This window comes from Diadema setosum, chromosome 19 (assembly GCF_964275005.1).
Source record: "Diadema setosum chromosome 19, eeDiaSeto1, whole genome shotgun sequence".
NCBI lineage: Eukaryota > Metazoa > Echinodermata > Echinoidea > Diadematoida > Diadematidae > Diadema > Diadema setosum.
Genome location: NC_092703.1, coordinates 14,886,811 through 14,912,426, shown reverse-complemented (window position 1 = coordinate 14,912,426; position 25,616 = coordinate 14,886,811). Strand labels below are relative to the sequence as shown.

Here is a 25,616-nt window from a genome sequence, read left to right as displayed (position 1 = left end):
ATTGCCGTTTCTCATCGCTGCACTTCATGTTGAATGTACTGTATGCCTCTGCCAGCGGCCTGGCTCATTCTGTGTGCAATTTGACCATGACTTGTGAATGTACAGCTGCGGCTCGCCGGGGCTCGCAACTAATTTCAGATAAATTATCCCATCAGAATGCAATCTTTGCTGCATGAGGGCTTCAGCCATATGCTGCCCTTCATTTCGCCCATTTGCCTCTATTCAAAGCCCCCCCCCCCAACACACACATACACACACACACATACATAATATATATCTTTCTCTCTTGTGCTTTCTCTCTCACAAAGTAACAAACACAAATACCCATCCACCAACACACACACACACAAACACACACACACCCTAATTTGATTTTTACAGTTCCGGAAGCGGTCGAGTAATACAAACCGCTAATCCAGGCTGGACTACTTGCATTATGAATACATTACACTATTCAAAATTTTATTCTACAGTTGCTATTAAGTGATCTGCCTCTTTCTTCCACAATATTTTTTTTATGTCGTCACTACAGTTTTACTGAGGCACTATTCTTTTTTTTTTTTCTTCTTGACATGATTTACTCTGTTACTATGGTAATATAACAACAACTGGAAGAATGATAGTGGGATTCAATAAAGGTATGTATGACCATGTATAAAGGTCAACTGCTTGATGTTTACATCATGTGAATTATGAAGTCATAGGTCAAAGGTCACATGATTGTATATAGGTCAATTGCTTGATGCTTACATCATGTGAATGATGAAGTCGTAGGTCAAAGGTCATGTGATTGAGGTCAAAAACAAATTCTCATTTCATGAAGTGATTCGCAGCTACTAAATAAAAATAAGTGAATCTGTATTAGATAAGGTAGATAAAAGCACTTCTGTTAGTCAATTTGGGGATTAATGTCAAATGAAAATGACAAAGAAATCAAACTCTGAAATTGGGGAATATCAGGATTTAAAGGTCATGATCAAACTCATAAATATTTCACCCTGTATGAAGTGGATTGACATGAAACTGAGAGGCGCAAAATATGATACATCAATGTCACATTATCTTGGGCAATGGAAAAATGGTGGATTTGAGGCAAAATGTTTTTTTCTATTTTCTGTGTGGTTTACATGCAGCAGTTGTTTTGGATGGAATATTGATGTATAAAAGAGTGGGAGAGAGAGAGAAAAAGCAAAAAAAAAAGAGAGAGAGAGAGAGAGAGAAGAAGATGACCATTGCAGAGCTTTGTGAACTTGATGAACTTTTGTAGACCTGTAGAGACTTTTATGGACTTTTGTTCACCTTAAAGGAACTTTCGGACCTTTTTTGCCCTTTGTAGACCTTCGTGCTGACCACAAGATGTAGTTAGGAAAAGAGGATAAGAAATGGACAGTAACTACTGAGAAATATGCAATCTGGGGGGATAGTGTGTCTGTGTGTATCACACAAGTCTGTTTTCATTCGGCTATCTAGGGCGGATATGAAGGTATGTTATGCTCATGGTTACATAATGTATGAACATTGAAAAAAAAAAAGAAATGCAAAGAGAGAGAGAGAAAAAGAGATTGATATGCTGTATATGCCATATATTTAGCGAGTCTAATATTTCGCAAATTGGTACTTCCCAACAATTTTGCAAGTAGTCAAATTCGGGATTGAGGAGTACAGTCCTGAATGGAGAAATGTAGGCTGCATGTCACGTTCATGTTGGGATAAGGGACTGTTTTCATGTGCCTTTAAATTTGCAAGTAGCACCTGACTTGTACAGTTTGTGAAAATAAAGATTTCATGAAAATTTGGCATATACAGTAGACCTTTGTAGACCTTTGCAGACCTTTGTGGACCATTAATTGACCCTTTTAGACCTTTGTAGATCTTGGTAGACCTTTGTAGGAATTTTTTGTTTACCATATGGGCCTTTTTGCTGACTGCTTGATGTAATAGGGACAAATACCATTGGTAATGAGCAGTAATTACTGAGAAATATTTAATTTTAGAGAATAAGTGGGTGTATCATGTGAATCGGCTCGTCAGTCTGCTATCTAGGGTGGATATGAAGTTACGTTGTTTGCCATGGTGATGGTTATATAACATTTAAACAGCTGAAGAGAGAAAGGAGGGGGTGTGTATTGACCTCTAAAGACCATCGTAAACTTTGTAAAGGTTTTGTTCTTTCTTATGGACTTTCTTGCTGACTGCTTGGTGAAATTGGGACAAATGGGATTGTTAATGAGCATTAATTACTGAGAAATGAGTAATCTGTAGGGGGAAGTGGGAGTATCACGCAAGTCAGTTTGTCATTTCGCTATCTAGGGCGGATATGAAGTTATGATGTTTGTCATGGTGATTGTTATATAACATATAAACAGCTGAAGAGAAAAAGAAGAGAAGGCAGTTGGTAAAGACCTCTATAGACCTTTGTAAACCTTTGTAGACCTTTGTAGGCAATTGTAGGCATTTGTTAGTCTTTGTTCACCACTATGGACCTTCGTGCTGACTGCTAGGTGTAATTGGGACAAATAGGATTGCTGATGAACATTGATTACTGAGAAATGCATAATTTTGTAGGAAAAGTGTGTGTATTACGTGAGTCTGTTTGACATTTCGCTATCTAGGGCGGATATGAAGTTATGTTGTATGTCATCCCTATGTTATCTCTACCTCTGTGGATTGATTAGATACCAGGAGGTCATGTTTGAAAAAGAAAAGAAGATCGACACCATGGGACATGTGTGGATTGAACGTGGTATGCATTGCGCAGTACACCCCACTGTCCATGTTACCACCTGTGAAAAAAAAAAAATACTCTATTGATGTATATTAATTACATTTATTCCACATATGGACTCTGAAATAAGGGTAATTTCTCAAACAAGGACCTGCTTCATCATTTCATTAATTAAACAACACACATTATTTTGTTTGGGGATTAGTATAATTGCCCACACTAAGTACTTTCAAAATGGTCCGAATACCCTTGCTTTTTTCCTTGAACGTGTTGGACAGTTTTGAAGGCTGTAATTTGTTTGGATAATTCTTACTAATGCCCTGACTGATGTGTATTACATGTACAATGTTTTTAATGACTAATAGCCACCACTAGCAAAAAAGAGGAATCCCTCTGCAACTACCATTCCGACTTCCTAACATGAAGTGATCTGCCCCCCCCCCCTGCTTGTCTCTACTCCACATTCATCTTCCATCCTTCTCGCCCCCACCCTACCAATCATCCTTGCCCCTCCCCCCCCCCCCTCCCCCTTAGAGCGCATGACAACCTCAATAAAGAGAGACAGACAGGAGGTTGGACAGAGAGAGTTGGAGGTGATTCATACCTGGAAAAAAAAAATCTTGTTCGTAAACATGTTTCTAGACTGTGCAGTTGTCTATGAAATGTTTAGTGTACAAGTAATACACATCAGTCAGGGCATTAGTGAGAATTATCCAAACGAAGTGCAGCCTCCAAAACTGTCCAACACGTTCAAGACAAAAACCAAGGGTATTCAGACCATTTTGAAAGTACTTAGTGTGGGCAATTATACTAATCCCCAAACAAAATAATGTGTGTTATTTAATTAATGAAATGATGAAGCAGGTCCTTGTTTGAGAAATTACCCTTATTTCAGAGTCCATTTGTGAAATAAATGTAATTAAAACGATTAAATATCAAATGGTCACCATCGCAACATGGAAGTGCTAATGACCAGTCATTATACTTTATACATTATACTTATACTTATAATCAAATTATGTGTCAGGCAAAATAGATGCGTAGTCATGTGTGAGCTCTCAACCAATCATAGGACTAGGCTCTGCTTGTACATTATTTTATAAAATGACATAGTGTTCAGACATTGAGTCTCCAACTGCCGTCTGCTACTGACTACATAGCAGCTGTCTCAAAACGCCACAGTATCTGTCAAACACGCAACGCTTGTACGCTTGAATGCTAGAGTAGTAACACCGCAGTGGAAGTGATTACCAGGTCATGGTTGGCTCCACCTCCTCACTCATGTTTTAAAAGTTGAACTATTTTGATAACAATCACACAAACTCAGAATCAGGCAAAACTGTCATTGGTCGGACATGATCTGCCAGGTGTGCTCAAGAGAAATGTGATTTAAAAGTTTGCACTGAGACTTACAAAATATATATGTGATTAGAAAGTTTATACTTCGACTTGAAAAATATATGCGATTAGAAGGTGAAGAAAAGGGGAGAGAAATGGAATTCAGACTGATGACCCATAATGAAATTATGATAGTAAAGATGATAATAATGATGATGAAAATAATGATAATAATAAATGATAATAATAACAATAATAATAATAAGAAGAAGAAGAAGAAGAAGAAGTAGAAAAATAAGACTAAGAGTAAGAATAAAGATAACAATAAACATAAATAACACATATATAGCACTTAATACAGGCATATCTAAGTGTATTTATATGAGACAAAAAATAAGATGATATACAGAATATAATTACTAATTTTGTAACATAGGTGGTACATATGACAAAAAATTACTATTGATTAGATAAGTGAGTTATAAGCATTGATTTAAACCTATCTACACTTTGAACATTTTAAATGTTTTTAAAAAGGGAAGTTTGTTCCTTCCTTATAAAGTTTTAAAAATAATAATATCACTCTGATATTCATGAAGACACAATCTCTGATGATCAGAGGGAAGGAGAAAGAAAGAAGAAGTAACCAACAGATGATGGCAGCAAATGAAGGAAGGGGGAGATGGAGAGATAGAGTGAGAGAGTGAGAGATGTGAAGACTTGATATATTCATTGGGGCATAATCAGTATGTTGATGGTGGGGCATCTTTCTTGTAAAGCCTGAATGCACACTGTCTCAAAAAGTCATCAAATTGAGTCACAGATGTTATCAGGGAGGAGTGTTGGGTCTGTGTAGCTTACAGCAAGTGTTTTTCAGCAAGAATTCTTTTACCCTCCCAGTATTTTAGATGTTGTGGATTTTTTTTTCAAAATATTTAGAATGAGTGGGTAGGTGATCCATCTTTCTCCTTGTGTGTGTTTGTTTGTTTGTTTGTGTGTGTGTCTGTTTGTATAATATGATTTATATACTGTAAAACCAGAAATTTTCATGTGCATTTCAATTTCGCAAATGTCGTGAGAACCAAAGATTCGCAAAATTAAAATGCATGCGAAAGTTCTTGTCTACACTACTGCATTGAATGCAAGTGGTAATTCGTGAAAATTCCATTTAAGGTCGTAGGTTCCAATGCACGAAAATTTCATGCTGCAAAGTTATCTTGTTTTACAGTTGTTGTTTTTTTTTTAATGTTAAGTGGATAATCTCAACTTGTAATGTAATTTGCAGTCATGTTCATGAATAGTTCGGTATGTATGTCTCCGCCTGTGTGTTCATGTGTGGAAAGGAAAAAGCTCTCGGCAAACTTGCTACTGTAAAGTTTAATGTCTCTATGAATATGAGTCGACTAATGTAATATTCATGTCATGTCGCAGCAAAGCAAACAAAAGTAGTAGTCACTGTGGTAAAATGATGTTGAATTTGAAAGTGATGAAGATACTCAGCAAAGACTGGAGGAGGGGAAGGGTAATGGGGGATGACTTGGAGGGACGGGGGAAGATTTGGAAGGATGGGGGACGATTTGGAAGGATGGGGGACGATTTGGAAGGATGGGGAGGGGGAGGAGAGAGTATTTGGAGGGAAAGGGTAGGATTAAGAGAAAGGAAAGAGAAGGTATAAACAGAGGGGGGCGGGGAGATAGGAGGGGAAGGAAATATAAGATAGATTGGGGGTGAAGTAAAGTGAGAGGGGAGGGTGGTATAGGGAAATTAAGGAGAGCGAGATTGAAGGGGGTAGGATTTGGAGGGGAAGGAAGGGGAGGTTCTGAAACCAGGAGGGGAAGAAAGGAGAGGGACAGGAGGAGAAGAAAGGAAAGGAGGGAAGGAGGGGAAGAAGAGAATAGAAAAGGAAAAAGTGAAGGGAGAAGGGAAGAGAATGAAATGGAAGAAGAGAAAACAATAACTTAGAATGGAAAGTTGGAAAGATGAAGGACAGGGAGATGAACATAGGAGCGAGGAGGGGAAGTGTAGGGGTAATCTTGAGGGGAAGATTTGGGAGGGAAAAGGTTAAAGGGGAATGATTGGGTGGGAGAAAAATGAGGGGAGGGAAGGGAAAGAAGTGGAATGGAGAATGAGGAAGAGAAAAAAAAGAAGAGGAGAGGTACATTGAAGGTGAAGATAAAGAAGGAAAAAGGATTGGGAAGAGAGGTGATGTAGAAGTAGCTCGGAGGAGAGGAGTAGAAGAAGAGAAAGATGAGGGGAACAAAAAAAATGGAAGGAGGATTAGAGAAGGGAAGATAGAGGGAAGGTGAGGGAAATAGGGGAGAGAGTGACAGTGTGTGGAAGAGGGGGAAAAAAAACATACAAAATGAAAATAGAATTGTGAGATATTGGAATGTGGGGCTGATGCTTCCCATCCTATCACTACCAAAATGATGAACTCATCTCGTGCACTCTTCTTGTTTGAGAAATAAGGTCCATGCTTTGTCATAAATTGATGTTTTCCATTTTTCTAGGCTTTAGAAAGGGCATCATGTACCATAAAGAAAGCTGTCTCCTGGTATAAATCAGTGATTTCGATAATTTACCCTGACATTTTGTGGAAATGCATAAAGGGACACTGCTCTGTTTTGTCCAAAGTTTTATTGGCAGATTTTATTTGGTACTTTTCCATTCTGGATTAGGGTCTGTTTGTTTTGTGTAGGGTGTTTTTTTTTTTCTGCAAGGGGGGGGGGGCACAACAAATCTAGAAAGAGCAATTTGAGTGATTTGCATTGAACATGTATAACAAAGTTTATAGGTAAGTTTGAGGGTATGAGAGAGAATATACCTCGGGAGGACAAAATCATTTGAACCAGCAGAGATTGTAACTCATTTGTTCTCTCCGAAGTCACCGAGAGGAACTCTCCACACATGCCTTTTATTCCTTCCAAGGCATATCGATCAGAGCGACCTTGCAAGAATTTTGCTGACATTATGAAATCAGTGTCAATGCACTTTGCTCGTTGCATTCCAGTCTGCAGGTATTATGAATATTCACCAAATACACAGCACCCATAGATATACTACTATATACTGTACCTTATCAATAGGTATTAAGTAAATCATAGAAATGCATAACCCCGTATGCCACCCATCAAATGTAGAGGGAATTTTCCAGCAGAACTGATCCTCCTCTCATCAGTAAATTGGCAACTCTTAGTTTCCCTGATAGTCTTATATCAGACACAGATTAGATGGAATTGGTTCTATTCATTTAATTTACGTGTAATTCAAAAGAATTGTATTCCTCCCCGAGCAAAAAAAAAATAAAAAAATAAAAAATAAAAAAAGTGCCTGTTTGAGTGGGAAACACAGATGCTGCCAATTCAGTGATCATTATAAATTTACGAATTTAAATGGCTTTTTAACATACTGTGCCTTTTGTTATGATTTATGATTATTGTGAAAAGATTTATTTGTTGTTTTTTTTTTTTGTGGGGGTGGCAGGTCGTAGATTATCTGAAAGAAGTGCACATTCTGGCAATGTATGTTATGCTAATTAAGTAGCAAACCGTAGAATGGAAAGGTAACGAACATGGTTTATTTATCATGGGAATGCAGCCATTACTGGTTTTCTTACCTCACCTCACGGCATTGTTGTTTTAATTGGAATCGTGTAGACGTGCAGCTTTCCAAGAAAGGATGGGGAGTGGTGTGTTGCGGAGCGCGGGGTGCGTCACGGTCTGATGCGGGTTTCCAGGGGATGCTGGTGGTTGCTGGGGCTAATTCAATTTTCATACGTCCCGCCTGACTTGAAACCAACCGCACTTTGGGGGTCTGTTAAATGAAAAATGCTCGCTAGGGCATCTCAGAGCTATTCATCTTCATTATGTTATCATATGCAGAATTGAATCTTGGGATGGAGGGAGGGGGGTGGGTGGAAGATGAGTGAAAAGAGAATGTGGAGGGTTGACAAAAAGAAGAATGAGAAGACTATGGTGTCTTCAAAGCGGAAGAAATTTACGAAGAAGAAGGAGATGAACAAGGAGAATGGAGGGGAATTTTATGATGATGATGACTGTTGACATGGTATCTGGCTATAACGGTACTTGGGGGTGAAAAAAGAAAGGTGTAGGTTATCTGGAAGGCCACCTGGCTTACAGAGAATTTGCAGGCAAGCGGAGAGCAGCCTAGTTTGGAAGTGAAGGGCGACGAGCTTGTAAGTTTCTTCATTACGCTGCACGGTGCATCTGCCGCTCAGTTGTGTCCCCGAGTTCCACCGTGTTTTCCAGGTCAAAGAACGTCGCAGGTCAAAAGTGTAGTTGGTCTACAAGTTCCAAGTTCATACCCCTGTGCATGGTAGCAACTGCCGTGAAGTTTGGGATTCTGTTTGGTTGTTGCTCTTTTAAACTCAATATAGGAGAAATGAAAGAACCTTCATGCTATGTTTAGTAGTGGTGATACGGCATTCTGTTTCTGTGTTTTGTATTGGTTTTTTTTTTGTGGGGGGGGGGGAGTGTTTGTTGTTCATTCAATAAATTGATTAGATTGGTTACTTGGGAATGAGCATTTGTAGCTAAAGAGGTGTGATTCCACAGAGAACTATTTTGCTTAATGTGAGCTTGTGACGGCCTTGCCATGAAAACGATATCCTCATGGTCAGCCGATTACGTGGTTTGATGTAATGCTCAGCAAAACATAAAAAGGACATACAAGCTTCATCAACGTAAACAGAAATTAGACACTTTTATGTCCCACTCCAATTTTCATCCTCATTTTTATTCTTCTTTTTATTTTTTTCTGATTGGCCTGCTCTGGTGATTGATTTAAGAGCCCTGCCATTAATTAAGGTTATGTAGTTTGATTAGTTCATTCACTGGTGAAGGTCATTGGTTCAAATACCTTGGATGTGTCACCTACTTCTGATATCTTGCGTTGAGTCAGACTAAAAATTTATGTCTCCTACATGTATGTCTACATCTTCATCTTCTGTTCCACTGGCTGTCATGGAAAGGATGTGTAATGATTTGTTGTGGCATTAATTTTCAAGCAATGAAGGGAATAGACTCAGATTTCATTTCAACTGATTAACAAATTGCCCTACAACAACATAAATAAGCACTGAATTGATCAGTGTTTTAGTAGTAGCCATGACAACATAAATCATGGGCATACATACTCGTGCAGGATTCAAACCTACAACCTCCTGATCTCTGGACAGGCATCTTATCCACCAGACCACCGAGCTTCCACCTGACAGCCAATGCTGGTTCTAATCCTGTAGTTTACGTAGATGTAGGGCAATTTGATAACTAGTTGCAATAAAAAACAACTTGACTGAAGAATTTCATGAATTTGAAGACTTCATTTGCCATTTTTCACTTGAGATGCAATATAATGTTTTGTTTTGTTTGTATGGTCAATGGTGCTGTTATGAGATGAAGTAAAAGAAAGAAGTAAGTTAGGAGACCAGCGTATTAAGAGATTATAGGAGGGATGGGGTGGTGATTTAGTTGCTAGGGTAACCTGTAGGCATGAATCCTCTCCCTCGGTTCTTGCTGAGAAGTGGTTGGAGAGCCTGATGATGTAGCTTGGTATTACTACATCCTTTAATGGCGTGCCAGTATTAACCGGGAGATCATAAATTAAAAGTCAAATTTTCCATTATCCTGTCCATCCTCTCTAAAAAAAAAAAAAAAGTGTACTTCTTCCCTTTTTCTTCTTCAGTAATCAACTGCAGTTTCTTATTTGTTTCTCCTCTCTTTTCTGTTTTCTACATCCATTTTTCTAACATATAATCCTCTGAAATGGTCCGGTATCACTGCATCATTTTCTTGTAATCCATGCATGATATTGCATTTGGCTGTCTAACTGTATCTGCCACTATAGCACTGTCTGTTCCTTTGCCACTGCCACCAGGTATATTTACATTATGTATAGTTGTGCAAAAACATAATTATGTGCTATGTAATTTTTCTTTCTTTCTTTCTTTCTTTCTTTCATTTTATGTTCTCGGTGCATTCTTTCTTTCTTTGCTAAGTTTCTATTTTGATGTTCAACACATTAACTATTGTGCTGACATGAATGAGGCCAGTTTATTAACGTGTTCAAACCTTTTCATCCTTTGCAGACGTAGCAATATGCTTTTCCATCCCACCTAATTGTGTACATACACAGTATGTGTCGATGCCGTGAATCAAGTTTGGAGCATTTAGTTGCTGCCAAGCTGGGCCGAGCCCCAAGCCAACTCTGTTGTTGTTGCATTGCTAATTGATGGAAAAGTATTTACCTAATGTTTGAATGTTTTCGTGTACAAACGACACGTTTCTATTGTAACTGGAAACTCTTTGTATCATGGTTCCAAAGAAAGAAGAGATAGATTGTTTGTTTGTTTGTTTGTTTGTTTTCTTCCTTGACCCGATGAATTTCTTGAATCAGATTTGGGAGACCGGGCGTGGATTGTCACGTCAGACATGACTCGGACACAGCAGTACTCCAGCTGATGTTTCTTGTCAATGAGGTGAGAAGTACTTACAATCATGTAGCTGCTATTTGAAATAAGCATTAAAGAAGAAATCCACCCCAAAAATAAATAAACTTCAGTAGAAATAGAAAAATTTTTTCCCTACAGAATAGTACAAAAATGACTTAAATCGGATATATGGACGATATGGCATTTTGAAATATCACATAACATTTGTTCTTTTTTTATCTTGGGCGTTTTAAGACAAGTTTTGTATTTGAACAGCTGAAATATGAGATTTTTTATATTTCTGTTTATGAAATGAATAAGAAATTGTGAGAGCATGACATTGTCAACTTGCTCATGTGAAAATTTATAAGGACTAGTAGAGAAATGTTTTCCACAAAAAAAAACCTGAAATTTTAAAATGTCATTTCTTATTTCTTATCTGATTTTTGTCATTTCTGTATCGTTCTGGAGGGAATATTTTTCTCTTTGTATTAGAATTTATATATTTTTGGGTGGATTTCCTCTTTAAAGGGAAAGTCCAGATGAATTTCAATATTTCACATCTTGTAGTACATAAATTGACAGCTCTATGTATAAATTTATGGAATTCATTGTAGTCTTTGAACAAAGAAACCAATACTCTGAAAAACCCCAAACCAAATTACACTGATTAAGGATGATGACATAGGAGGCTCACATATCTAAAAAAAAAAAAAAAATGTACCTCAGTGTAAATTCCATGATAATACCACTTGCTTAAATAAGCTCACTTGTGATGTCGCGTACTGTGACACCGAAACTTTAAAAATTCTGGTTTTTCCTCAAACTTTGCTGAATATGTTCTACTGATATTGTAGCATTAATGCAATCCATTTGTATATATATTGGGTTTCATTTCCCTTTTAAAATGATTCGATATCAAGGGTTTGATTTAAGTGCATGGACTTCAAACAAACAAAAAGATGATATGCATCATTCAATATGTGCCATTTGATCTGTGAATTACTGATGTCTTTATATTGTATATGATGTACTGTGTCTTTGCTGCGTGTAATTGACTTGAAAAAAAAAATCACTAATCCTACTGTTCTCATAAAGCTCTGTCACAGAACTAAGATCATTGCATGAAATGTTTTGTGAGAATTTTTCTTCTGACAAACTGTTATAAGCTACTGAAATCCTTGCATCTGCTTGGCTGAGAACAAATTTGTCAGAAAAAATGCTCAAACGCTATGAAATTCCCTCCTCCCCATTATATGTATGAACTCAAATAACTATAAAACAGGATTGATGGTCCTACTCTTATGGTCTATGTGTGTGTGTGTGTTTTTATGTCTTGGTTTATATATTCTATATTTTTTTCTATTTTTTCTGCTTACTTCTGCAGGGAGCCCTTGTAAGTGTATGTGCGGACGACAGTTTACACCTGTGGAATCTACGACAAAAGAGGCCCGCCATCTTACACTCCCTCAAATTCAACAGGGAAAGGTGAGCGTGACGTAGCCCACCAGAAAACAAATTCACAATAACTATTTCTCGTAATGCCTGCAAAGAATGTATTTCATCCTTACAACTGCCGTACTCGACAACAATAAGGCTGCACTGATTTTTATTGAAATAAAGCAGTAAAGTTTGGGTGTGGCCAATGCTACCACAGCTAACTTGTGCACTTTCCAACCCAGCGAATGGCATGCTTAACTAACACACGTAACTATGTATGGGACTATGCAATGTGCCATAGACGGACTCTGTTGTAACATCCGCTCAATCAAACGATCTTACAGGCAATGCTGTGTTCCACAATCAAGTGAACGACTTCTTTAAATTTTTAAGCCACTGATTGTTGTTGTTTCCATGTCAATTTTGAGGAGATTAAATAAGGGCCAGCCCTATAAATACAAAGCGCAGTGTGAACAAGTAAGTTTGCATAGCTATCAACTGCAGTACTACCGTTTTGTATCCTGCCCTGTATGCATTACACAGTTGCACTATTTGATGTAATGCCTCTGCTACTGTATGGCAAGATATATGGCATGTGTGAATGAAAACAATAACATCAACACATGTTCTCCATTGTTCCTTAAAATTCCAACGTGGAGCTTGCATCATTCCATTCATACCAGTAGAACTTTAAAATGCAACAAATCCCAAAGTATTCATATAATCCTGCAAAAATATGCAGAAATACAGATTAAGTTTGTTATCTTATTTCAGAAAAGTGACGGAAGTCTGTATCTTTACAAGATCCTGCTGCTTTTTGTTTTGTTTTGTTTTTTGTTTTTTGTTTTTTTTTTTTTGGGGGGGGGGGGGGGGGAAGGTGGGGGATGGGAGAAGGTAGTCTCCTAAATCAGGCTTGCCCGAGGCTTGCCCGAAATATCGACAACTAACCAGTGCACACTGGATCTGAGTATTCATGGGTGTGGAGGACGTGTATGTACAGGTAGATGGTATACAGGTGGTTAGATATTAGATCCTCAGTTGAAAAATATCAGTGATTTTGCATAAATGAGTAAATGAACCAGCCCTTTTGCTTGAGCACCCATGTCTTCAAAATCATGACTGTTTCCTCTATCAGCCCCATAATTACCCATTCAATGGACACATTCTTAGATCTATACAAGTAGTCTTAAAGTTTGCAATGAAGTTTGCATTCATTAGTTGTTGCAACATTGAACTGCCCATGAGCATGCTGTCTCATTGTACAAAAGAAAAACTCAGACACATTTCAATGTAACCTCTGCTTAACCCCCCCCCCCCCCAAAGTGTCCTGCTGTTGACCAATTCTGAAGTAGCTACTTAATTGTTATGCATCTTGGTCAAGAGGAATTTAAAAACTTGTCTGATGGGATATACTGCCTGTAAGGAATCTGTCTCAGTGGTCACGATAGTTTGTTTTAGTTCCACACACACACAAAATAAGCAACCAATGGAATACATAAATAAGATTTCTTCCTCAAATCTATGGAAGCTGGTTTTGATAAATTCTGAAAGAAACATACTGTATTTTAGTCTCTTAAAGAATGTGCACAGATTTGATTCGAAATTAGAAATACATGTGCTCTATAAAATAATGGGTGTGAGTGATGAATTGTGACTCAATGTGAGTATAAATTACTATATTTTGCACAATATGATGGAGTATAGAGTTAATTACAGCATACTAGTTATCAAAGAACACATAAAAAATAAATGCACAGACACGCACGCACACACATAGATTTATGAAGAGATAGACAGATATATGTGATTTAATGTGTGTATTTTGCGCAGCTGTCAAGTAACTAGCCTATACAGCGTTCACTCATGTGTTGTTCGCATTCGATTTGTGTCGATGAAGCTGTAGGGTGGTGGAAATTCAATACGGCAGTCGACAGCTTCTTTAGCACGCATTCTGAAGTGTTTTTCAGGGGCCGTGCCTAGAGTGTCTTCTGAGTCCCGCATCCCAACCTTCCCCACCATGCTGCAGAGAGATAACCAGCCACTCAACACAGTCCCACACATTTGATTCAATGTTGGGGGGGGGGTGGAATTTATAACACATTGCGACTCTGGCAGCATGTCATGAATGCCCTCCTATGATATAAGTTTGCCAGAGTTATTATATGGGGGTCTACTATTCATCAATAACAATTTCATAAACCACTTTGTCAGGCAGTGACTTGATGTGGCAATGTATCAAGACTGCATTACTGCATGCATGGCAGTACAAATTATATGAAGTGTTCTCTGGGTCACCAGGTAAAGACCCAGAGAACAAAAGTGTAGGGTTAAGAGTCAATATACTGTATAATCTGCTATTTTCGCGAATGAGGAGGTCATAGACATTTTCGCGAGATGTTGTTTTCGCGAACTGACGCCGATGCCAACGTAAATGCGCTATTACCCTAACGCATGGAGACATTTTCGCGTGCTGTTAAATTCGTGATCCAACTGAGATTTGCGAAATTCGCAAAAATTAAACCCTCGTGAAAATAACAGCTTAAACAGTAGTCACGAGCATTTGGTAGTTGTTTTTTTTTTCCTACAATGGTAAATTTCTCTTCTTTTTTTGAGAACAGCATAAACGCAAACAGAAGAAAACTGACCAGAAATGAATATAATTCATTAGTGGTAAATCCCATTTTCTTTGCTCATTTGTCCACTAATACACAGCATAAATGCGAGATGTCTTTTTCACATGTGCCATGTACATGGAGGCCGTGTTGATTTGACTACCATCAATGGTACGGAAATAGTGTCAGTGTCCATGCGTTGTCATGGTTACATATGATAACACGGCCTCATTTCCATTGTGTGTGTGTGTGTGTGTTTGTGCGTTGTCGGAAATGGAAGGAACGTACAACTGTACATATATGTTGGATTGTTAGGTCTCACAGGTATAAAGCTGTTCTGTGTGTGGTAGTAGCAGCAAGATGAGGACTTTGTACATCACCGCTGGAGGAGAAGAGTTACATACGCTGATTTCCTCGATTAGTGTCATGGTCGCAACTAGACCCTTTCAGATGACGACAGCAACACTTTGGTGGCTGCTTGCGCTGCCTTGCGCCTGAAAAAGATCCTTGACGTCATCGGGCAGGGAAGCATTTCCAGAATAGCATTTTTTTTTTCTTTCATTTTTTTGGGGGGGACCAAGAGAATAAGCTGTGCCATGAGGAGACGTTGTGACAAAAATATTGTGTGTTTGATGAATGTATGAAAAGAACCCAGGTTGTAAAACTGCCTTTTATTGATTGGAGGCAAGCCCAATATAAAATGCTAGTTAGAATAGGGAGAGTGCTGCTGTCCAGACCATTAATAGTTGCACTGCATCTTGTACTCTGAAAATGGAGCATCACAAAAGATGTCGATATCTACTCAGATGATGAATTCACAACCCCTGCCTTGCTGTTGCCACTTGTTTTATCATGTCGCATGTTTATCACATATCTGGTGTAGCAAGAAGACCAGAGAAATGGGGATTGTGGTAGGACACTGCTCTATATCATGAACATTTTTTGAAGAATTTACACCATTTTTGGCATTGAATGTATATATCAACCTTTATTAAATCTCCCCCCCCAAGAAAAAAAGGTAGCCAAAACAATACCTTTCTTTCTTAATATATTTACATACTCTTATACCCATACAAGCAAATAGAGAAGAAAAGAGAAAAATCAATGGATTGGTCCAATTCAGGGGGAAGTCGATTTGCTGATTGATAAATTTTCCGGTCTATTTATAGTGCAGGGGGTAACGGATTTGTCCCTAGTGACAGGAGGAGTTCGCGACAAGTGAAGGGGGGGGGGGGAGGTTAGCAACGGTAGGCAAGTTTGGCGGTACTTTTGCATTAGAGATGAGCGCTGGTGGGGGTCACTGTCTCAGATGGGACCAAATGGATGAAGAGGGCTAGACAGACAGAACGAAAGAAATGGGGGGGGGGGGGTAGAGAAAGAAGAGGGAAAGAGATTGATGGAGACAGACGGACAGACAGCTGTAGACGTTAGAGAAAGACGGACTGAAACAGATGGAGAGAGAAAGAGTCAGAAAAAGATGGGAGAGATGCAGAAAGATACGGAGATAGAAAGAGATGAAGAGACAAATACAAACAGAATGAGAGAAAGAGAGCTTAAAGGTACTGTTTACCATTGCAACCAGTGATTTAAAAAATGTTTGAATTATCACATTTGATGCATACACCTGTGTAAGTCAGTTGTATCACAAAAATCCTATGATTCAAAGATTTTGCAATTAAGCCTAAAATATAATGAGATATCACCATTTTTCTCATGGTTTATTCTAGAAATAATTTTATTATAAACATTGTTAATATTTTGTATATTTAACAATACCTAACATTGATTATACTGATTTTACATTCTGGTTGTTTCTATCCCTAACTCACATTTTAGAACTATTTTAAAGTACTAAAGATGGGTTTTGTTCATCTGCAAATAGTAATAATGACTTTGATTATATATTCATATGTTATATGTATAGAGAAACAGACAGACAGACAGAATGAGATGGACAGTTGCACAGAATATGGAAAGGAGATGCACAGAAAATGAAATGGATAGGAAGAGAGCAGGGATTGCCAATTGTTGTTCATAGTCGAAGGTATGATGTTGAGGTACGATGTAAGGATATAAAGCAGATTAAAGAGACCGGCGAGGGATTAGGGTTAGATGTCATCTCTTGGTGATGTTCTACTTCTCCAAGTCTTGATGGTCAGAAGGTGATTATGAGTGCTCTAGAAATCCTTTAAAGGCATTATTTACCATTTGCAGACGAAACAAAAACCCAGCTTTCACTTCCAAATAGTTCTAAAGTGTGAGTTAGGGATAGAAACAACCAATGTAAAGATGTTGATCAGTCTAATCAATCATTGTTAAATACACAAAATATGAACAATAGTTACATAGTAAAACTGTTTACAGAATAAACTACCTACAGTTATGGTTTAATGACAAAAATAGTGATATCTGCCTATATTTTAGGTTTTATAGCTAAATTTTTGTATTGGAAGGATGTCTTCTGATACAATAGACCTACATATGCGCATCAAATGTGATAACTTTAACATTTTTGAAATCACTGCACCCAGTGGTAAACAATACCTTTAATTCCCCCCCCCCCCACACACACACACACATTTCCTCCTTCACCCTCAGCCTTCATCTTTTATATATCTGCTCCCATCTTAAAGCTAAAACATAGTACATGTAAGGACTCAAAATTCATCTATCAGCGATTCAAATTTGCTTGCAATATATCTGAAAGCTCTACCAAGAAACTTGTCTGGCTGACATTTGCCGGGATGATGAGTCATTTATTGTAGTATTTTCAGCTCAAAAGTGTGAAATGATAAAAGTCGGTATACCAACTTTTACTCCGTAAGTGCCCTTCCCGTTCAGTAGTGGGTGTGTAGAATGCTGCTAGTACGGTGATGGTCAAATTGTGTAGAATTGAATCGCATGCAGAACTGTGTGTATGACAAAAATGTTTTATAGTCATTTCTGTTTTTCACTAAATTTTGCAGGCTCACTGTTATTCTGATAATCGCAAAATCAAGAGCATAAACAAAATTCTGCCTTCCATCTCTACGCAAATGCAATGCATTGTGGTGTCCAAGGCAGGAAAATTACACAAGTCATACTTTACTTTTTTTCTGTTTCTCATTCCACTGCCATGATACTCGATCCTGGATTCAGTCACCAGACAATATTGTCTTACAATTCCTGAATCCCGAAATGTCCTGCATGTCGACTTTACACCCTCTCTTGACCCTTGACCTTGTCATAAGATGGAATCGAGGACTGGAACTGCAGACATTTTATCAACTCTCTTTTTTTTCTTTTTTTGAAGTTCTGCTTTGGCAGGTAATTGTTTTTAATAGTTTCATCATGAATTGATCATGCTTTCATGTCTTCATTCATACACATTACATCTGTTTTCAATTGACATTAGGACGTAGCTTCAGATATGGGCTCAAGAACTATAGTTTTGTCGTTATCGTTTGAACCACGAAAGTTGAAGCTGTCGATATATTTCTCGACTGAATGCTACTTCATGAATCAGTAAAATGCAATTCATATTATTTTGCTCTGTCTCCATATTTTGTGAACAGCAGTAAAAAGATGAAATGGAATACCATATTTTATGCCAGATATTTGGCTTCACTGCATCGTAGAATTAGATATGCACTTTGATGAGATATTTATGAAATATTGATATGGTAATTTTGAATATTACATTATCTTGTCTCATTTTGCTTTTGGGTGGTGAAGGGTTAACAAACATTGGTTTCAATGTAGCAATTTTTTTCTCCCTTTTTCACATTTAGAATTATATTAGCTTCAATCATGCTGTGTGTCATGTTTGTATCTTCATTCTCACCCATACTTGAAAGATGTTGCTGCCGTACATTTGATGGAAGTGTGCTTAGGCATTCCATACCTGCCTATTCATAATGCTTTCTTAAGTAGAGGAATTGAATGATAAATATGGTGCTTCCATCTTGTGTTAAACCACTCTTTATCCTTCACAGTACCTGCACATTGATGGGCACATGAATGATGACAATTGAGATATGTGTAACATATGTACATATGTATAGTGCATAAGCTAAAATGCACTATACCAGATTATGTGCATCCCATAAGCCATAGAGCGGTGGTATTTCCACCGAGGCCCCAGGCCACGATGACACAGAATTGCATGAGGGCTAATTATGCATTTGAAGTGCATATTGTTTAGGACAGTGCTAAGGGGGGGATCATGCGTGAGGAAATAGGGTGTATTTATGACATTGCATCCCATTGTGTTGCTTCCATATATCATCATATTTTTTTATGTGTGATTTCATCCCTTGCCTATATCATATCTGTACATATCTCATCTCAAACTTGCACAAATCCATTCCTCATACTTCTCTCCTCCCGTACATTTTTTTTTCATCCCAGTCTTCTACCCGTCCCCATTTATGTTATCTCTGTGCATCCATCAATCATATGTTCCCTTTTACCTCCCCTTGTCCACCCCATCCCCACCCCTTCCCCATCCCCTTTCCTTAATCCCCACCCCTTGCCCACCCCCTTTCCTAATCCCCTTCCCATCCCTTCCCCACCCCCTTTCCTAATCCCCTTCCCCATCCCTTTCCCACCCCCTTTCCTAATCCCCTTCCCCATCCCTTTCCCACCCCCTTTCCTAATCCCCTTCCCCATCCCTTCCCCACCCCCTTTCCTAATCCCCTTCCCCATCCCTTCCCCACCCCCTTTCTAATCCCCTTCCCATCCCTTCCCCACCCCCTTTCCTAATCCCCTTCCCCATCCCTTCCCCACCCCCTTCCCCACCCCCTTTCTAATCCCCTTCCCCATCCCTTCCCCACCCCCTTTCCTAATCCCCTTCCCCATCCCTTTCCCCACCCCCTTTCCTAATCCCCTTCCCCATCCCTTCCCCACCCCCTTTCCTAATCCCCTTCCCCATCCCTTCCCCACCCCCTTTCCTAATCCCCTTCTCCATCCCTTCTCCACCCCTTTCCTAATCCCCTTCCCCATCCCTTCCCCACCCCCTTTCCTAATCCCCTTCCTCATCCCTTCCCCACCCCCTTTCCTAATCTTCTTCTCCATCCCTTCCCCACCCCCTTTCCTAATCCCCTTCCCCATCCCTTCCCCACCCCCTTTCCTAATCCCCTTCCCCATCCCTTCCCCACCCCCTTTCCTAATCCCCTTCCCCATCCCTTTCCCCACCCCCTTTCCTAATCCCCTTCCCCATCCCTTCCCCACCCCCTTTCCTAATCCCCTTCCCCATCCCTTCCCCACCCCCTTTCCTAATCCCCTTCTCCATCCCTTCCCCACCCCCTTTCCTAATCCCCTTCCCCATCCCTTCCCCACCCCCTGCCCAATCCCCTTTCCCATCCCTTCCCCACCCCTTCTCCATCCCCTTTCCCACCCCCTTTCCCTATCTCTTCTTGCACCCCTTCTCCATCCAACCCTACCCCACCTCACATAACCCACCCTAACACCCACCCCACGGTATACGCACACCACCACCACGACGACGTCCGTGAGAATTACTGTCCAACATTGTGAAACAGGAATTCACATCGTGGGAACGTCATGGCATGCGGTCCTCAAGAAAAGATGCATGCACAGGTGGAAGAGTGCTTAATCCGCTGAACACGCCCCTCCATCCATCCCCCCCCCCCCCTTGGTGATGCTCCCTTGCATACTGTACAATTTTTCCAAGTCCTTCCATCTCAAACAGTGCTTGTGTGTATCACATATTACTTAGTCAGGGTGCTATGAACTTGTCTGCTTACTAAAAATGGGGCGACCAATCTGAAATATGTCAATTTACCTGTAACAGTTGAGGACAGGCTGATTTTGCTATAACACACAATTCCCATAGACACCTGCCCGAGTATACTTGGGACTAGTCCTCAATTGGTTAATTAAGCCAGTACCAGGAGAGTGAAATGAAAGTTGTCTGCATGTCGTGCTTAGTGTCTCATGATTTAATACACTGAACCCATGCAGAGCAAAAAAGGGGGTGGGGTTGAAAGGAGGGAGGAATAATCAGAAAAAAGAAAAAAAGGATTGCTCAGGCATGGCCAAGAAAAAGGAGAAAAACTTGGTATGATTCACAGACTATGCAGCTATGTTTCCCAACAAAATACAGTCAAACCTGTCTTAGCGGCCACCTGTCTATAGCCACCACCTGTCTATAGCGGCCACTGAAAAATCCCCCCGAGAGAAAAGCCTTGTTAAAGACCCTGTGTATAGCGGCCACCTCTCTAACGCGGCCAGCGGCCACAAATTTTGTTTCCGGCGGTAGATATTAACCTGTCCATAGCGGCCAAAATTTCAATGGAGCCGTAGCCGAGCCAATAATTCAGCGTGTTTTTCTGCTTTGTAGCCGTTCATTGAAACACACGGTGTGTGCATACATACAAACATAGTTGTGCATGTAAGCAATGCACACAAAGTTGGATTACCTGTGTATAACGGCCACCTGTCTATAACGGCCGCTTTTCCTGTCTCCCTTGGGTGGCCGCTATAGAAAGGTTTGACTGTAACTAGTTATTATAGTTACTACTCTTATGAATTTTTCTGTAGACATGAAATGAGGGCCACGATAGCAGTTTCCACATAACATGGTAATGCATGGCAGCTGTAGCCTGACTTGTACAACTGTATAGAGTATCATTTGTGTTCATGAGGCTTCCCTCAAGATCAAGTTATAGTTCAACAAGATGGTCCCAGGCATTTTTTAGTTTTTTTAATTACAATGATATCTATCCCCACTTTTTTTTTCTCTTTTGAAATTATAAAATGTAAATATGCTTCATAAAATTGGTGTTTTTTTTTTGTATTGCAACTGATTGATAAATTGCCCTACATCGACGTTAATATTTTTAATGCTTTTTTATTGTGTATCAAAAATCTATTTTCATATTTAATTGTTTAACCAAAAAAAAGTAGAAATGAATGAAAATCAAATCAAATCTGTTCATTCCCCCCCCAAAAAAAAAAAAGAGGGAGGCAGAAGTCTGTCACATTTTTCTTTGCTTAAATATTTCTGATTACACCCCACTCCCTTCTTCCTCTTTGCCTGCGGAAATAAATAAAAGAAGAATGTTGGCAATGAGAAAGTGAAGCAAAGGATGCTAAGATGCAAGAGACTTGTTCAGCATGGTTGATAAGAGAGCACTGATACATGCAGTCTGTTCATGTTCTGGCTTTTTTGAGGTACTAGTCAAGAATCGGGGATGGGGGGGGGGGGGGATTGGATGGTGGTGGTGGTGGGAGAGAGAAAGAATTGCCATTCATGGAATGTGATATTCTCATTCAGCGCGGAATATGGCCGCGCTTAATCGCCCGTAAACGGGGATCGATGGCGCTGCGCTTTTAATGGCATTCTGCAGGACTTGTGTTTTACATGGCCTCTGCTCTTGTTATATATAGTCTCTATCTATTACCCCTTTAACCCCCCCCCCTCCTCCACTTTTACAAAGCTGAGCTCGAAGTGCACAGAATACGGCTCTGTGTTGAGACTGCGAAGATGATCCAAACCTGTGAAGTCATTCAGTAGCTAAGACTCTGTGAGCATCGGCAATATATGAAGAAATGTATCAAAGGACAAGTTCACCTTCATAAACATAAGGATTGAGAGAATGCAGCAATATTAGTAGAACACATCAGTGAAAGTTTTAGGAAAATTAGACAATCGATGCAAAAGTTATGAATTTTTAGAATATTTGTGTTGGAACCGCTGGATGAGGAGACTACTAAGGCTCGTCACGATGTCATATGAGTACAACAGTATAAAGAAAATGTAAAGAAAATTCAACATATTTTCACTTTTTTCGCATAATAAAAGAGCACTTGACTTGCCTCTTTCTAAAGGCAATGGGAATAATATTACCCATAACATATGTCAGTAACGAGTCAAGGGAATATGTACTTTTTTCAAAAGATGAAATTTTGTGGAATTCTCTTTATATTTTCCTTATATTGTTGTACGCATGTGACATCATACACTGCAGTAGTCTTCTCATCAAGCGGTGACTGCACAAAGACTTCAAAAATTCATAACTTTTGAACGGATTGTCCGATTTTCCTCAAACTTTCAATGATGTATTCTACTAATATTGCTACATTCTCTCAATCTGTATGTTAATGAAGGCGAACCTGTCCTTTAACAATTGACAGTCTGCTTGAATAAGATGTTAGTATGCACAATGTCTAGTGGTAAGACAATGAAAAAGGAAGAACATAGATATGAAGGTACACATGTATAGTGATCACATGTCATTACGACCACCTATCAAAAGATGGATTTGACGGTAGTTCTCCTTTTCAAACCAAGTTCTGCATAGCTGCCAAAATTTCATTTTTTGATTGCATGCGAAACGTGAATAATTTGTCTAATTTCATTTCAAGACTCCTTTAATAGACCATTAGCAGTTGTGAATGGATGTACTCTGTTCATTTTTCATGGACTGTCCAAAGAGCGAATATCAATATTAAAGGCAAGGTGTGACGTCATGTATGCCGTAAATTGAATGATTTGGTAGTGATAGCCATTAGGCAGTCAATTCAACCAGCAATTAGCAAATTAATGTTGTAGACCGCTAATGGGGCGATCCTGCAATGAAAGTTGCTACCTTGTCAGTTTTCTGAGATGGATTGTGATGGATAATCATAAGTTGAATCATAACTTAATTTTCAAGAAATTCATTATTCTGTCACTTTGAGTGTATGCGGTCTTTTGCGGTACTACCAGCAAAAGGGGAAAACCCCAATGACGACATACAGTGTAGTATTGAATGTGGAACCACTTGACTTTCTTTCCAGTAGTACAGTTTTCCTACTTTGCCACTGGCATGCAAGGTGTGTTAGCTCCTTTCCAATGATGTCGAGTGAAAGCAGTAGGACATACTGCCCAGACCGAATTTAATAGTCTTCAGACCCTCTACAAGACAAGTCTTTTATAAAAGAACCATCATGATCTTAAACCGCAGGGTGAAGCAAAATGTAGTGAACCAGGGGTTCGTTTCATGAAATCATGATAGAAAAGTCTGTACATAAATCTCAGAATGGCTTAAGTCACTCATATGTAGCAATGTGGAGAAGTGAAATCCATTTCATGAAGTCTCTCGTAAGTGTGTCTTATGAGCATAAAGTCTCTCATAAAACTTTTATGAAATGGACCCCTGGTTCTCTGCTCTGTATAGCCTGAGTATTTTTATTTTGTTTAGTGTAGTTTTTAATTCAAGTTTGATATGATCAATATGGTAGAATGCATGGCCTTTTGGTCTGCATCTATGTTGTAATTCATGTACCTGTTTAACCCCTCTGTCCATGTTAAGTTACTTTCAACAATTCATGTTTTTGTTTTTGGGTGGTTTTTTTTTTTTTTTTTTGGTCTGTCAAAGTTGCAGCATGTATTTTCCCATGGGCTTGTAAAAAAATATAGATATATATAATGAAGAAAATTCTATCCCCATGTTTCTGAAAACATGAGGAATCCCCAGTCTTTACAGATGTTGTGAAGACATACAAATGTACACCATTTTAAAATCATTCTATCTTGTTGCTCCTGCTAACACATAGATCATCATCATGTACCTTAGAGTACAATTACAATGTACCTAAGTAAAGAAAAAAGTCAATTTATTTTTCTATTTTCATCCTTCCCCGCCCCCATCCTCTTGGAGGGTATATCATTGATGTTGACATAATTTGTAAAATGTACATCTGAAAACATTCTTTTATATGCTGTTGACTACCCCACTGCCATCCACAAAGCCTATATCATCTCTGACCTCCAGATTACGGGGTCAACGTCGATCCGCAGCGCCACATGATTTAATTTGCACGGTCTCGCAAATTGTTTGCCAATTTGCCCATTAAGGTCACTTCATTATCAATGGTCTGATTATTTTGCTGACTGAAAGTATAACTTTCTCTGTTTTGGTTATCTCTCTCACACTCTCTCTCTCTCTCTCTTTCTCTATCTATCTCTCTCTATTTCTTTCTTTGTCTCTGTCTTTTGTTGTTTTATTTATATGCAGGATAACATATTGTGATCTGCCCTTCCAAAGTAAATGGCTGTATATTGGAACGGAGAGGGGTAACGTCCATGTTGTCAACATCGAGTCCTTCGTTCTGTCGGGTTACGTCATCAACTGGAACAAAGCAATTGAGCTGTAAGTGTTGTAGGGGAATGGTTACAACCCCCACCCCCACCCCCACCCCAATCTAAAATATGCTTTGCTATAAAACACTCTGCATTTGTTTGTTTGATTAGTTTGTTTTCTTTTGTATGTGTGTATTAGCAGGCCGTTCCAGTATCTGCAAAATTCACATTGTGTAAATAGCAATCGATACTTGAATATCTTGAGGCAATATTTTCATTTGAATATTTATTTCTTGACAATAGCAACTTAAAAAAAGAAGAACTGCATCTCATATGTTCTTTTTGAGTGATTTAAAGAAAATTTGTCCTAAAGTTAGGAAGAATATAGAACGTGTAGCAGGAGCACAGACAGGAAAGGAACTAAGAAAAAATCTGTCAAAGGAAATTTGCATATCTTTTTTTTTACAATAAGATAATGTTTTGTTGTGCACCACATGTGGTGTGATTGAAAAATGCGACCTGCTCGATGTCTTGTACATTTGAAAATAAGTGATTTGTGAAACTTTAACAGAAAATTTATAAGGAGTTTTCTTGACACATGTGTTCTTCATTCCAGATCAAGAAAAACACACCCGGGTCCTGTAGTCCATCTCAGTGATAACCCAATAGACGGAAACAAGGTACGTTTACAAAAGTCGAGATTATCTAAGTGCAATTTGCATCAGAGCATCAATTGTGAAACAGTTTGACTCATAATCCTCCAATAGGTGTTCTGACAGGGCACTTTGCTACAGCTGCACACACCAGCTCACAACACCGACGCGCATTACCAGCATCAGGCCATCCAAACAGAATACAGATTGGATGTGTGTAATGGATACACTCCTTCGTGCGCATCATTCATGAAAATGAATGAGTCGATTCAGAGCGGGCTGCGCGATAGATTGGAATCGGGTTGTGCGCCATGACCCAGTCATATCTGCC

The 25,616-nt window shown here is 39.1% G+C and overlaps 1 protein-coding gene across 1 annotated transcript in view; it reads left to right on the top strand.

The window, feature by feature from the left end:
* LOC140243032 (syntaxin-binding protein 5-like) overlaps positions 1–25,616 on the top strand; it is a 176,284-nt gene that overhangs the window by 93,250 nt on the left and 57,418 nt on the right. Inside the window, exons 3-6 of the mRNA XM_072322772.1 lie at positions 10,478–10,559; positions 11,899–11,999; positions 24,568–24,702; positions 25,249–25,312. Coding sequence (XP_072178873.1) covers positions 10,478–10,559; positions 11,899–11,999; positions 24,568–24,702; positions 25,249–25,312 — 382 coding nt within the window. The remainder of the gene's footprint in view (positions 1–10,477; positions 10,560–11,898; positions 12,000–24,567; positions 24,703–25,248; positions 25,313–25,616) is intronic.